The sequence below is a fragment of the Pleurodeles waltl genome, chromosome 6 (genome assembly GCF_031143425.1).
Source record: "Pleurodeles waltl isolate 20211129_DDA chromosome 6, aPleWal1.hap1.20221129, whole genome shotgun sequence".
Classification (NCBI taxonomy): Eukaryota; Metazoa; Chordata; class Amphibia; order Caudata; family Salamandridae; genus Pleurodeles; species Pleurodeles waltl.
The window spans coordinates 1,563,175,474-1,563,190,841 of record NC_090445.1 but is presented as its reverse complement, the minus strand read 5'-3'; the positions used below and the strand labels follow the sequence as shown (position 1 = coordinate 1,563,190,841).

Below are 15,368 nucleotides of genomic sequence, written 5' to 3'. Positions count from 1 at the left end.
CTCATGCGATCAGGGTGCCAATGGCTGAAATGTGCTGACCCATTGCCTGATGCTCCATGTTGTGATGGGCAGAAGCAAACTGAATTACTGGTGAACAGACAAATTGATAAAGAAGACTGACCCAAAGCCCATCCATGTATTTATGTATTTTTACTAATTAATTATTTTCATTGTTTGAGGTTGGCTAGACACATAATGCTAGGTAATTGTGAATTCAGAGTGTGTTAGTGACTATACTGATGGCTGCTTTTGTGAAGTTACTGTGCATGAGAGAGGTGACCATAGCAGTTCCTGTGTTATGATCCACTGCTCTTAGTTTCTTCTTGTTGAAAGTGACCAACTGTCTGGGTGGATCTGACTGCCATACCCTTAATTAAGAGATGAGATCATCTTTAGGCACACATGATTACAGCTGTGTGGTTGGCCATAAGTGACTGTTGGTCAGACCACCAGTGTTTCCCAATGAGATCATTCTGCAGGTAGTCCTATCAAGGTTTTCACAGAAGCAGAGTAATGGTAGACGTTGCTTGTCACCAATGCTAAGGTGCATGAGTTGCTGTGCCTCAGGGAGACTGGCGTATTTGCAGCATTATGGCTTTTTATTAAAACTTGCGAGGCATATTTGCATACCGAGAGGTATTTTGGGGTATGTGTACCACAGGAACAACTGCATATTGAAACTTCATTCTCACTAGCTCATTTACTACACAAGACAAAAGAAAGAACACCAGTCTTATGACTCAAGGCTGGTGAATTTCCAAAATTGGGAATACTTTTTCACCAAAACAATGTCAGGAGATTTGACAAAGACAAATTGAGAGAAAGTGACATGACAAAATAACATAAGTAAATGGCACAAAAGGACAGGCAGGATATAATAGAGCAGGTAGGTTGAAGAGGCATTAGGGTATAGATAAGAAAGCTGGTACTAGTCTGTACCTAGACGCTAGGATACCAGGGCACAGGTAGGGGTAGAGGTGTGTGAGATCTATCTTTCTTTCAAAAGATCCAGAACCTTTTTGTTTTTGGAAGTTGTTTTTATGCGATCTGAACACCTAGGTTAAATGTTTGTATCCTATTATCCCAAAGTTGTTAAGCATACACCACCATCTGTGAACTAACCATTAGATTCTCTCATGTTTTGAGCAATACATGTTGTTTACATACATCATATTTGTCTCTACATTTTAACCAATTCCTCCTGATTGTGTTCGTCAAACACCCAGACCACCCATGTGCCAAAGGAGGACAGAACATTTTAAACACTTTACCCCGACTTTGGTTATGCTGGTTACACCCCTGAATATACCCATCGAAAGCCAAATAAAGCTGTTTGGTAAAATGCTGTATGTTTGAGAGACTGTTGTTGGACCTGGCCCTTTTTGGAGGGTCATCCCCAAACTTTTTAACTCCTATTTTTTCTGACCAGTGTTTGTTGGCTTTAGGACTCTGGGCACTTTACCACTACTTACCAGTGCTAAAGTGCATATGATCTCTGTATAAATTGTATTGGTAATTGGTTTATCCATGGTTGGCCTTATTGATTTACCAGTAAGTCCCTAGTAAAGTGCATTAGGGGTGCCCAGGGCCTGTATCAAATGCTGTTAGTGGGCCTGCAGCAATGATTGTGCCACCCACTTGGCTCAGTCCTGCCACTGCAGTGTCTGTGTGCATATTTAAACTGCCAGTTCAACCTGGCAAGTGTTCCCACCTGCCAGGCCTAAACATTTCCTTTTTATACATTTGAGGCACCCCTAATGTAGGTCCTAGGTAGCCCCATGGGCAGAGTGCAGAGTATGTTAAAGTTGGGACACATACTGATGTGTTTTAAATGCCTAACAGTGAAATACTGCCAAATTCGTTTTTCACTGTTGCAAGGCCTATCTATCACATAGGTTAACATTGGGGCTGCCTTTCAAATAACTTTTAAGTTCAGTTTCCCTTTGGGAGCAGATAGAGATGTGGGGTTTGGTGTCTCTGAACTCACAATTTAAAAATACAGCTTTTGATAAAGTTGGTTTTTAAATTGTTAGTTTGAAAATGCCACTTTTAAAGAGTGGTCATTTTCTTGTTTAAACCATTCTGTGACTCTGCCTGCTTGTGTATTCCCTGTCTGGGTCAGTTTGGCTGTTTGTGATTCCCCTCTAGACTGTGACACAAAGGGAGCTGGGGTGTAGTCTGCATATCCTGATGGGTCATCTGGGCTAGAGTGAAGGGAGTAGTAGTCACTTACACCTGAATGTGCTGTGTCTGCCCTCACACAATGGTGTCTCCAACCCCCTGGTGTGAGTCTGTACCCAGGCCTGGGCAAGGCAGGATCTTGTGAACAACAAAGACTTTCCTTTGAAGTTTGCCAACTTCAAAGGCAGAAAGGGGTATAAATAGTGTACTCAAACCCCAGATTTTTGTAGTACTTCTGGATTCAAGAGGAATCTCTGCCAAGGAGAAGAGCTGAAGAGCTAGTGGAGTAGTACTGCCCTTTTGCCTGTGACTCTGCTTTTCTCGGTTGGCCTGCAGTTGGTGCTTCTGCTCGAAAGAGGACAAAGACTGGACTGTGGTATAGAATCTCCAAGGGCTTGGACTGAGCTTGCCTCCTGTTTTGAAGTCTCAGGGCCATCAAAGACTTCCTCTGCCAGCACCTGGACTCATTGCTGAGACTTCTGCCTTGCCTAGTTGTGCCCTATTCAGGTCCTAGGCCCTTGAAAGGTGAAGCTGGTAGAAAAATCATGAAATCCACGCATCGGACACCATGCGAGGAAACTATTGATGCACCACCTGCAACGCGGTGGTAAAAACGATGCAACCCCTCACAGCGCTTTTTTCCCATCACCGTGTGGCCGGATATCAGACGCTTTGTCGCTGGACATCAAAATCATCATGAACCTGAGTGGATCTGAGATGCCCTGTCTGGAAATCGATGCATCGTTCCCTTGCGGGAGAGAAAAATGACGCATCACTTACCCGAACGGAGAAGAAACAACGTTTAGATTGTTTTCTATGGAGTAAGATTATATTATTTTGAAAATTCATATCTTGACTTGTGTTTGTTGGATTTTTGTTGTTTTGGTCTTGTTTGATTTAGATTAATATTGCCTATTTTTCTAATCTGGTGTGGTGTCCATTTTGTAGTGTTTTCACTATATTACTCTGTGTGTTGGTACAAGCACTTTACACATTGCCTTGAGATAAGCCTGACTGCTTGTGCCAAGCTGCCAAGGGGGTGAGCAAGGGTTATCTAAGTGTGTATCTCCATTGCCCTGACTAGAGTGAGGGTACCTGCTTGGACAGAGTGCAAACTGGCTACCAACAAGAGACCCCATTTCTAACAACTGTTATGAAGGAGTGTTATTTGCGGGATATCTTAAGGATTTTAAAGGCCCTGGGCAAAATGGGTATTGGGGGGCCCTGTTTGGAACAGATTGGTATTTATAATCCAGTTTCAGCTCTTTCATGTCCTCCTTGGCCAGGTCACTGACAGTGCACATGTGCACTTGTCCAAATTCTAAATGTGTTTACATGTAATATTCAGGAATAGTTGTGTATTTTCAATATTATAATACAGAAGCAGCTCACTAATGTTATCGCAAATAATCTTTGTGAACCCTTCCTATTTCTCCTAGGTGAAGTCTTGTTTTGATCTAAAATAAACTTCTTTTGATGTTGCACCTTGTTGAAAATTGTAAACATTTCTCTGCAAAATGTCTGTCATAGACTCCCGTACATCACTCACATTAATTAAAATTAAACTGAAGGTAAACCGTATTTAAAACAGTCTGTTTAAGAATTACTCAAGGTCATAAGGAACACACTCGACACAGTTGTGTCTCCTGGCACAGAGAATATGGCATTGGGCGATTCACAACCACATTCGTCTAATAGCACGGTTTATTCCAGGGATTCAGAATCAGTTAGCAGACAATCTCTCTCGGGATCACCAACAAATCCACGAATGGGAGATTCACCCCCAAATACTAAACACTTACTTCCAAAGATGGGGAACACCACAAATAGACCTATTTGCAACAAAAGAAAACGCAAAATGCCAAAACTTCGCATCCAGGTACCCACAAGATCAATCTCAGGACAATGCGTTATGGATGAGCTGGTCAGGGATATTTGCTTACGCTTTTCCCCCCTCTCCCACTCCTTCCGTATCTAGTAAACAAATTGAGTCAAAAGAACTCAAACTCATACTAATAGCACCAACCTGGGCAAGACAACCTTGGTACACAACACTACTAGACCTCTCAGTAGTGCCTCATATCAAGCTTCCAAACAGACCAGATCTGTTAACTCAACACAAGCAACAGATCAGGCATCCAAATCCAGCATCACTGAATCTAACAATTTGGCTCCTGAAGTCTTAGAATTCGGACATCTAGACCTTACACAGGAATGTATGGGGGTCATAAAACAAGCAAGGAAACCAACCACAAGACATTGCTATGCAAATAAGTGGAAAAGATTTGTTTATTATTGCCATAATAATCAAATTCAACCATTACACGCATCTGCTGAAGACATCGTAAGCTACTTACTGCATTTACAAAAGTCAAAGCCAGCTTTTTCATCCATTGAAATACATCTTACCGCAATTTCAGCTTATCTGCAAATTACGCACTCAACCTCACTATTTAGGATCCCAGTCATAAAAGCATTTATGGAGGGCCTAAAGAGAATTATTCCACCAAGAACGCCACCAGTTCCTTCGTGGAACCTTAACATTGTCTTAACACGACTCATGGCCCACCTTTTGAACCCATGCACTCATGTGAGATACAATATTTAACATGGAAAGTAGCGTTTCTCATTGCCATCACATCTCTAAGACGAGTAAGTGAAATACAGGCATTTACCATACAAGAACCCTTTATTCAGATACACAAGCATAAAGTAGTTTTACGAACTAACCCAAAATTCTTACCAAAAGTCATATCACCGTTTCACTTAAATCAAACAGTAGAACTACCAGTGTTTTTTCCAGAACCAGATTCTGTAGCTGAAAGAGCACTACATACATTAGACATCAAAAGATCTTTAATGTACTACATTGATAGAACAAAACAAATAAGAAAAACAAAACAACTGTTCATTGCTTTTCAAAAACCTCATACAGGGAATCCAATATCCAAACAAGGCATTGCCAGATGGATAGTTAAGTGTATTCAAACGTGTTATCTCAAAGCAAAAAGAGAACTGCCTATAACACCAAAGGCACATTCAACTAGGAAGAAAGGTGCTACTATGGCCTTTCTAGGGAACATTCCAATGACTGAAATATGTAAGGCAGCCACATGGTCTATGCCTCATACATTCACCAAACATTACTGCGTGGATGTGTTAACACAACAAGCCACAGTAGGACATTCAGTACTACGAACTTTATTTCAAACAACTTCAACTCCTACAGGCTGAGCCACCGCTTTTGGGGAGATAACTGCTTACTAGTCTATGCAAAGCATGTGTATCTGCAGCTATACATGCCATCGAATTGAAAATGTCACTTACCCAGTGTACATCTGTTCGTGGCATGAGACGCTGCAGATTCACATGCGCCCACCCGCCTCCCCGGAAGCCTGTAGCCGTTTCGAAGTTGATCTTGAACATTTGTAAATTTGTAAATATCACTTTAAACACCATTATGTACATACATATTTACTCCATTGCATGGGCACTATTACTATAATACACAACTCCTACCTCACCCTCTGCGGGGAAGACGGTCTGGGATGGGGTTGGTGCCCATGTGCGGTGGAGCCGAGGGGGGGGGGGGGGGGGTCCCTCGGTCTCGTGGCTTGGGGGGACTTCTTGGAGGGGGGACCGCTTGTGGCACTCCGGGACCAGCGCTGGATGGCGTGATGTGCCATGCATGTGGATCTGCAGCGTCTCATGCCACGAACAGATGTACACTGCGTAAGTGACATTTTCCATATATGTTTGATGGCATGTGTAGCTGCGGATGCACATGCTGTGCATTATCCTGCCGTCTGGTGTTGGGCTCGGGGTGTTGCGGGTTGTTTTTCTTCAGAGGGGTCTTTTCGGGTCGCGGGACCGGGTGGCTCCTCCCGTTTCGGCTCCGTTGCGCTTGGGCGTCGACTCCATCTTGGATTGTTTTCTTTCCGCCATCGGGTTCGGACGTGTTCCTCTTCGCTCCGTGTTTCGGTTCGGAAAGTTAGATAAATCTCAGAAAATTTGACGGTATTGTTTGCGGTCCGTAAAGGGTTAGTAATAGCAGATAGACACCGAAGAAAAGAAGAGCTCGGGTAGCCCTTCGGGGCTTCACTCCCCGGCGGGGCCTGGTCGGTCCGACTGCGTGCGTCTAAAAGTCTCATGGAACGGACCCCATTCCGCTTCTGCCCCAAATGCCACAATAAGTATCCTTATACAGACCTGCATTTGGTCTGTAATTTATGTTTGTCCCCCGAACACAGAGGATACCCGCGATGCCTGTCGGGCATTTCGGTCGAAGAAAACGCTACGGGACCGGAGAGGACGAAGACTTCAAATGGCGTCGACGCCAGCAGGACACCACGACGTCGAAGAAGAGGAGACTTTCTCCATTCCTCTCAGCTGCCTTTGATACGGTTGACCATGACACCCTAACTCAAAGACTCCACGAAGCCGGCATACAAGGGATTACTCTCGACTGGATTACTTCCTATCTCCAAAAAAGAGCGAATATCATCCACTCACCCCCCTTCTCATCCGAACCCTACCTCACAAAAACAGGGGTCCCCCAAGAGTCAATCATCTCACCTTTGCTTTTTAACATCTACATGATATCTTTACCAGAACTGATCAATGATTTCCATCTCACATGCTACAACTATGCAGATGACACACAAATACTACTTCAATTAGAAGACCCCAAAAACATTGAAAACTCACAAATCTTCAGTTTCCTCAGAGCCGTTGATCAGTGGATGACCTGGAGCCATCTCAAACTAAATACCTCCAAAACAGAAATACTCATATGTGGTGACTGGAAAAATTATGACCCTCTGTGCGTCTGGCCTGACGATCTCGGACCACCTCCTCAATTATCCAAGGAAGTTAAAAACCTAGGAATCACCATGGATTCCAAGCTAACTATGAATGCCCAAGTAGACAAATTAGCACGCACAAGCTTCATCACCTTAAAGACTTTACGACGCATCTTCCCCCACCTCGGATTTCCACACAAGGTGCAAGCTACTATCTCACTTGTATTATCCAAACTGGATTATGCCAATAGCCTCTACCATGGATCATCTCTATCTGTTATGAAAAAACTACAACGTATCCAGAATTACGCAGTCAGGCTACTACTACATATAAAGCCTCAAGCCCACATCTGCCTTGAGAGCACTACACTGGTTACCCGTTGCCAGAAGATGCACTTTCAAGCTGCTTTGTATCACCCACAAAGCTATACATGGAATAGGACCGCTTTTTATCACAAAGAAAATTACCAAATACATCCAACAAAGAACCCTCCGCTCAAGACTGGCACCCCGCCTTAGAACACCACCATACAAGAAAAAGACTGTAGGTGGTACATCCTTCTCCGTCCAAGCAGCCAAACTATGGAATTCATTACCCCAAACTATAAGAGCCACAGATAACTTTCTTGTTTTCAGAAAACTACTCAAGAGTTGGCTCTTTCCTTCATAACCACCTTTTTCAAACTATGAACTGCATATGCCTGTGTGGATAAATATTTTTTTCAGATTATATGTATATTTCTATTTATTTATAGTTTCTTTGGAAAATATGTATTTCTATTTATTTATAGTTTCTTTGGAAAATATGTATTGCTACTGTCATAACAATAAAATACACACACACTCTTTTAAACCTGTCTAAGTATTTTTTACCCATGATTCTAATTATGTATTGTATGTGCATATGTGTGTATTCATGTGTGTGTGTATAAATATATATATGTGTATGTATGTGTATATGTTTCTGTGCTTGCCATGTTTGTGGATCATTGCATGGCTCCTGGTTTTTGGGTTGTTATACTAGATATCTATGAATTTCTGCTCTCATTTTATCACACTTATCTACTCATCACTCTTATGTCATGTCTCTATCAAACTATCCTCCATTCTCACTCTGACTCATCCCAAATCCCTTCGACCACTTTCATCTCCTAAATATCTCTGCCTAAGCTCTTCCCTCCACCTCCACATCTAACTCACCAAACCTCACTCTACCTCTGTGACCTCCCACACAACCCTACTAAATTCTCCTGCATTCATCTCACCCTGCTACTATGCTCTCCCTAACCCTTCCACATACTCTTCCCCCTCCGCCCCCCTTTATTCATCCCAAGCCTTTGGATTGAGTAAATGAAGGATATACTCCCAATTAACACCTCTGGATTTCTTTCCTCCTCCACCCCTCCATTACCCCAGTCAATCTAACTAACAAACTCTCATATCCGCGGCTCAAATTAACTCATAATAATACTAAAACTGTACTCATTATTAAATGATACTAATCCATCACTAATTCTTGTTGGGTTCCGGAGTAGCGTGCTACTCATCGAAAAGCGCTTCGACGCCTCGTCAGGGGTAGTAAGCGCTATATAAATACGATTACAATACAATACAATACAATAAGGGTAAGATTCTCTGCAGAACAGAACTGGCTTCATTAGGGGCCCCTCTGTAAGGCTGGGCCCTGGGCCAGAGCACACTTTGCCCATGCCTTAAATGTCTCTCATATTCCTCTGTAAGGGGAGCTATTATGTTTCCAACAAAAAAGCTGTGTGTGGTGGAAACACTGGACGCACAGAAGAAGATATTTGTGCCACAGGAGAAGTGGTACCTGTGGATAGACCTTGGTTTATTGGTGTTTTCTTGAGTAGCAAGGCTGTGTACAGAAATGCCCATTGTCTCTCTTTTCATTGGGGCTAGAGTCTCGGTTAGTGGCTCTTTTGATAGCGGAGGGCCTCAGGAACTATACCAGTCTTCAAAGGAGTTGCTAGCAGTGCTTAATTTGTGCTGGTGGTTTCTGGTGCAGTGCTCAGGCATTTACCGGAGGCAAAAGACACATATGGAAAAGACAGAGGAAGTGAAAAACGAAAAAGCGTCACACAGGGAGAAAGCAGGAAGCTGCAAGTGTGAGCTGAAGGGGCAGGAAATGGCTCTGAATGGCCAGAGATGGCTTCAGGATTGCGCAGCCTCAGTATTCTGTGCTCGCACATTGAATGGCTGCAGCCACGTGTTTCAGAGGAAAGCTTTGGGTACCAGCATGTTTTTATCCACAAATTAAGCACTGGTTGCTAGGAAGAGTGTAGGGTTAAAACAAACGTCTCCTCAAATGACCCTCATGTTCCTGATTCTGTGGTTCTAATTCAGGGAGAAAATCTCATACGTCATTTTACTGTGGTAAACTGATTGTCCCAAGACAGGTCTGCTAAGTTTTCAATTCGTCTTTCTGTGATATTTACACATTTCCAGTGTGCCTATATATTGAAATATTTTGTAGTGAGCTGAGTAAAGTATTCAGACCGGCACAGTATGTTAATTCCAGAAACCAGCCTGCTTGAGTCATTCGTGTAAAATTATTATTTACACGAAGTGCCTCATGGGGGGCTTGTAGAATTGCTTTGTGATTGGTTGCGAAAGATATGCAAGAACATGCACAGAGTTAAGACCCAATATTTTTGTAGCTTATTGGACTTTAATTCCAATTGTTTAAAAGATAGGTTCCTTGGGCTTGTGCAACTTTAGTTGTGGAAAGAGAGGACGGACAAAGGAAATTGAATAGTTCGCTTTTTATTTATGAATGGTTCAGAGCAGGTCTGCTCCAAATTGAAATTATTGTAACGAGGCAAATACATTTATGTGTACCCACTGTGAAGGGAAACAGGTATATCACTAAAATACAACACTTTAATAAAATATATAGGGGTTTATACAATTCACACAATGAGGCCTTATTTATAAGTAACATGCACATTTTATCAGAAATAGCCTTGACACGAAGATCAGTTGCAGACCTTGTTTAATAATTATATCTCGGGCCAATAGACTAGAAATGTTATTGAAGTGAAGCGTGGAGATGCACGGCTGGGTGAGAACAAACTAAAACAACTCGGATTGTATGATGAGTCGAAATGGGTGCTGTCAACTTGAGAAGAGTTCAGGAGCCAAGTCTATGACTTGGAGAAGAATGACTCCTCAAATATATTTCTTTAAAAGTCTAAATTCGTTATTATGGAGCCTTCCTTCTAAAGATACTGTGTCTTGAGTTAGTTGTTATGGGCCGACTTGTAATAAGCTAGTAATGGCAGGTACAAATGTAGAGAGAGAAGAACATAAAAACACACGTCAGTGTAAGATATAGTTGTGTGCTGTCATTTGGCACAGCATATATATAAGTACTGGGGGTAATATCACCGTTTACCAACAAGATAACAGGCAGGAGGGGAAATAGCTGGAAACTGTGGTCATCAGTCATGAGGTTATTTTTTATATGCATTAATCCAGGCAGAGTATATCATGCTAACAGACGTGTTTTCTGATTTACAGGGGAGACTATTAAGATTGTGATCGAAGACTATGTCCAGCATCTAAGTGGATATAATTTTAAACTCATATTTAATCCAGAACTGCTGTTTGGAGTGCAATTTCAGTACCAAAACCGAATTGCACTGGAGTTTAATCAGTTGTACCACTGGCATGGCCTAATGCCAAACACTTTCATTCTGAATGGAAAAGAATTCAGCTATGGGAGCTTCCTGTTCAACTCCTCCATTCTTCTGGATCACGGCGTGGAAACTCTTGTTAAGTCTTTCACAATTCAGCGAGCAGGCCGGGTAAAAAAAACACTTTCCTTTGATGTACAAAGTCTTCATCACAGATTTGTCTAAATCGAGTTGAATGCAAATTGGGATTTTTGTAATACGCTTACAATATGGCTTCTGGTTTTCCACTGAAAGCGTCAGACGGATATACAAGCAGGCGTTAAACAAGTCAAGATCTGTACTTCTTTGAAAAGATTTAGAAAAATGAGAGATGGTGTGGGTAGAAGTATTCTTATATTTGATGCTGACATGACAGCTTTTTTGACATAATATTTGATAGGGGTTGAGCGTTGGCACAACTATTGTCTGATGGGGGCTGGTTCTGACAGACACATCGAATAATACATATTGAATAATGGTGTAGTAACTGCCTTTAAGGGTCTGTTAACTGGTATGTATAGGACTATTCTCAAATGCATGCTGGAGAACATAAAACATACTAATATATTATTCTCTTATATACTCTTACAAGAGTGTGTGAATCCGACTTTGAAACGTCCTACGTCCTGTTTGTAAAAGTATAAAGTTGGCAATGTATTCTATATTTGTATAAATTAAGTTGTTTTGGGGGCTATTTAAAAAATGCATGTAGGAGTACATAAAAGAGCACAAACACATAATTTGATGGGGGGAATGCTTGTAAGTAGTCTAAAACACTGGCAATATCTCTGGGTAGCATTCCAGCCTATAATTTTCTGCTCGGGCCCACTGTGCCTCTCTTGGCAGTGGAGCACCTTATATAAATCAGTACTGACCCTACTCCCAATGGGTAACAGTCCATCCTGAACTGCCCGGCGAGGCACCCTCCAGAAGGAAACACAACCAACCTGAGAGTGGTTTCTGCCTTGTTAGTCCTCATCAATAAGGCATAACTCAGGTTCTCTGGTACACTGAGCAAGGTACCCACGTATGGGCACACCCAGGGTGATTGGAGGAATGCCTGCAAATAGTCTAAATCACTGACAATAGCTCTGGGTAGTATTCGATCTCGTCTTTTTCACCCATTATACCACTCTAAACAGAGGCCCACCTTGTGCCGATTACTACTGACCCTGCTCCTCATGGGAACAATCCATCCCAAACTGCCAGGCAAGGCACCCGCCAGAGGGAACACAAGCAACCCCAAACCACTTGGTTAGTTTTATGTAAAAGAATACCACAAAAATATTTTTATTTGTACTCCAAAATGCCTTTGAGTATATGTGATGGTATTGATTACTGGCACAATGATTGTCTGATACAGCATTGTTACTGGTACACTTACTGTCTGACAAGGCAAGCATATTTAAAATGTAAAGGGGGTGATTAATAGCACATATAAGGCCTTATTCACAAACTGCATTTTGTAGTACTAAAGTAGTGCTATAGTAGTACTACTCGAAAACTACACCTCCACGTCTCGTCTGTATTGTTACCAATGCGGAGATCTCCATACACAAGTAACATTTTTTGTACTAATTGTGTGATAGTGGCTGGAAATTGGGACACTTTCTACTAAATTGAAGGGGTTTAGGGAAATGTAATGAGGGGTTTAGGGAGGGACATATTAATTCAAACATTAACCCACAAAAGAGTAAGACCATTGCAATTTACAAAATAAACTTCTAGAGCTACTGCAGACCTAAAGGTATCAAAACAGGTGTAAATGTATTCCAGCACAACATTGGACTAAGCCAAGCAACACACAAGGCCACTCACAGGTACTGCAACACACTCCCATATAAAACAAATGATGCAAGAATTTAAAATAACACTGCATAGGAACTAATGTTAAATGAATCAAATCATTTCAACATTTAAAAATATGTATGCTGATATAACACACAAATATGTGTGTTTCTATGTTAAAATATATATAATGATGTACTATTATTGCATAATCATTTTATTACTTTAAAGTTCAATACGATTAATTTAAAAAATACTTGAAACTTTTAATTAAAAAATACAATTTACTACGTATTAAATAAATACATAAATGTTAGTGAAAGTGATTTTTTTCTTAATTATTGTTTAAACAATAATGTATATGTTAATTGCTTATCCAAGGTGAGGAAGATTTGGTCTCACCAAGGTAAAAAAAAAAAAACAACTACATAAAGTTCATGGGTATGACAAGACGGTAAATGGATTTCTCAAATATTTCCTTCAAGTTGGAAACCAGGAAAATCTCTAGATAAGTTTGTGCTAGATGTTACCTGGGAGATTTGTCCGCTTGAAAGAATAAAGACAGAGTTGTTCAGACTGGACCAGACTCTAAGATGTTTTGAGTACATTGAAGAATGTTAGGTTGCCAGTAAACTAGAGCAATTACTAGATAGTTGGGGGGGCAATAGATTTGAAAATGAATGTTTTTGCAGAAATGTGACAGATATCTCGTCTGCTGCATTACAATCCCATTGTAGTCTATGGAGATCATAATATAACAGATAGGATATTCATCACGTTTGTGACAGAGTAACCCATCTGCCAAACTCTAAATCAGACCCTTAGTCACAATTAAGGCTTAAAAGCAAGAAATCCATGATGAAGACAGAAGATCAAGAAGACATGTGCAAATTGAGCGTGGGTGGAGGTATTTGTCAAGTTCCAGCTTGAGGCAGAGGACATAGCTAAATGGAGCACAGGCCCCATGTAAGTGGTGAAACACGCCCTCACCAAGCAGAGAGCAAACAGAGAACTCACAAAGACATCAGTCACAAAAGACATTATTACTAGGAAAGAAAATCAAAGCACTTGGTACACTAACAGGCAACAGAATAACATATACAACTTTTAGATGGTGATTCCCCTTTGATTAAAACTAGATTTTAGTAAGTAATGTCCCAAATATCGTGCCATAAAAGCACCAGTGTTTCAACCTCCACTGAGAGCTTTCTATAGGTGATACTCCTCACCAGTGGGGATATTGGGCAAGGAAATAAGGCCTTCGCAAGGGCGATGATGGGTACTTCTAGCTATCACACATAAGGTTTGTCTTTCAGCGCTCCAATTACCTATTCTCAGTAAATGAGACTAAAGTGCCTAACTGAGGGCTTTAGTGTCACAATGTTTAGTAAAAAAAGGTAAATGGGTACTTGGTGAATGTGGTGGGCCTAGTTGAATTCTAACTTGGTGGTGGTACAACATTCTTAATGCCACCTCCTTTGAAAAGCATGTGGACCGCACAAGGTACATGGGGAGTAGTATTAGGATTTGCCATGAGCCCCCCCATGTTGACATGACTACTCTTAGAGTCATGTAAGATCAATGATTAAGTAATGTGTGTTTTTTAATTGATGCTTGATTTTTGCATTTTTGTGATATCATCACAATGCCCAAGAGTCTAGAATTTGAAGCACTGCTCATGTTTCTTACAATGGGCACTTGGTCAAGCTGATACACAAGAGATATACATATTTAGGGACCACAAGATCAGTTACATGTCATTTCTTCTGTTGGCTCTTTTAGATTGGTGGAGGACGGAACTTAGATCCTAATGTTTTAAATGTAGCAGTCGGGGTAATTGAAGAATCCAGGCTTCTCAAATTGCGTCCGTTCAATGAATACAGGAAAAGGTTCAAGTTAAAGCCGTACGAGTCATTTGAAGAACTGACAGGTAAGATCTATTGCCCAAAAAAATAAGATACATTGTATACACAATTTTCAAAGTTACTGCCACTAAACGTGGTCTGTGCGGTTCTTTATTGTGCTCTCATTCCAATCTCCATCATTTGTAGATCTCTCCTGAAAGCACGAAATACTGGCCATAGCTTTTTAACTGTACAGACAGCATATATTTAAATTGGACCATCCATTACATAATTTGTACTGTTTACTGGTACCTCCAAAGGTGAACATCATCAGGAAAAAATGTTATAGTGCAAAGGGCACTTTTAGAGTTGTGTGCAGTTAGGTATCAAAGAGGGAAAATCTTTTCTCTTCCCACACCATATCTTCCCAACGTTTTTTTCCTGTTTAGTTCTCAACTGGAGTCTTATTTTCAGTACTTATATTTTTTAATACTCCCATTGTTCTCAGCTCTGTCTCTTTCTTCTTGGGCAATGTTCCTACCTCCCTCCAACTGTGCTTGCTACCAATGCATCTCTCCCTTCTTTTGGCACAACTTTTGCCCCACTGTACTTTCATCCACTGTTCTTTTCCATGCTCACTTTCTTCCCATGCCAGGCTTCCTTTTCCCCTTCATTCACCTCCTTTAGCTGAACTACCTTCTCTCTTCCTGGTAATTTCTTTAAATATCTTCTCCTCTTCACACTAAGGGGGACAATACAACACTGGCACTCCAGCCACGGGACCATTAATGCCGTGGGGAGGACGCCACCATCATGCGAGGCGTTCCCCCATTTGTATTACAATGATTCTGCTGGGCTGACTGGTGGGAACATTGTATTACGACATTCCTGCCAGTCAGTGCTGCCGTAGTGGTCTCGGCTCCCTTAAGCAGACTGTGTGCATTTTCAATGGTGCTGGGCAGGGGAGCCCTGGGCATGGGCAGTGATGGGGCCCCCATGTGGCCCCCGGCACTGGCTATCCAGCAGCCTTTCCACGGTGGGGTGAACACCATGGAAAG

General features: G+C 41.5%; 1 protein-coding gene across 1 annotated transcript in view; it reads left to right on the top strand.

Moving 5' to 3' along the window:
- LOC138301130 (prostaglandin G/H synthase 1-like) overlaps positions 1 to 15,368 on the top strand; it is a 341,889-nt gene that overhangs the window by 312,036 nt on the left and 14,485 nt on the right. The window contains exons 10-11 of the mRNA XM_069241267.1: positions 10,524 to 10,810; positions 14,249 to 14,396. Coding sequence (XP_069097368.1) covers positions 10,524 to 10,810; positions 14,249 to 14,396 — 435 coding nt within the window. The remainder of the gene's footprint in view (positions 1 to 10,523; positions 10,811 to 14,248; positions 14,397 to 15,368) is intronic.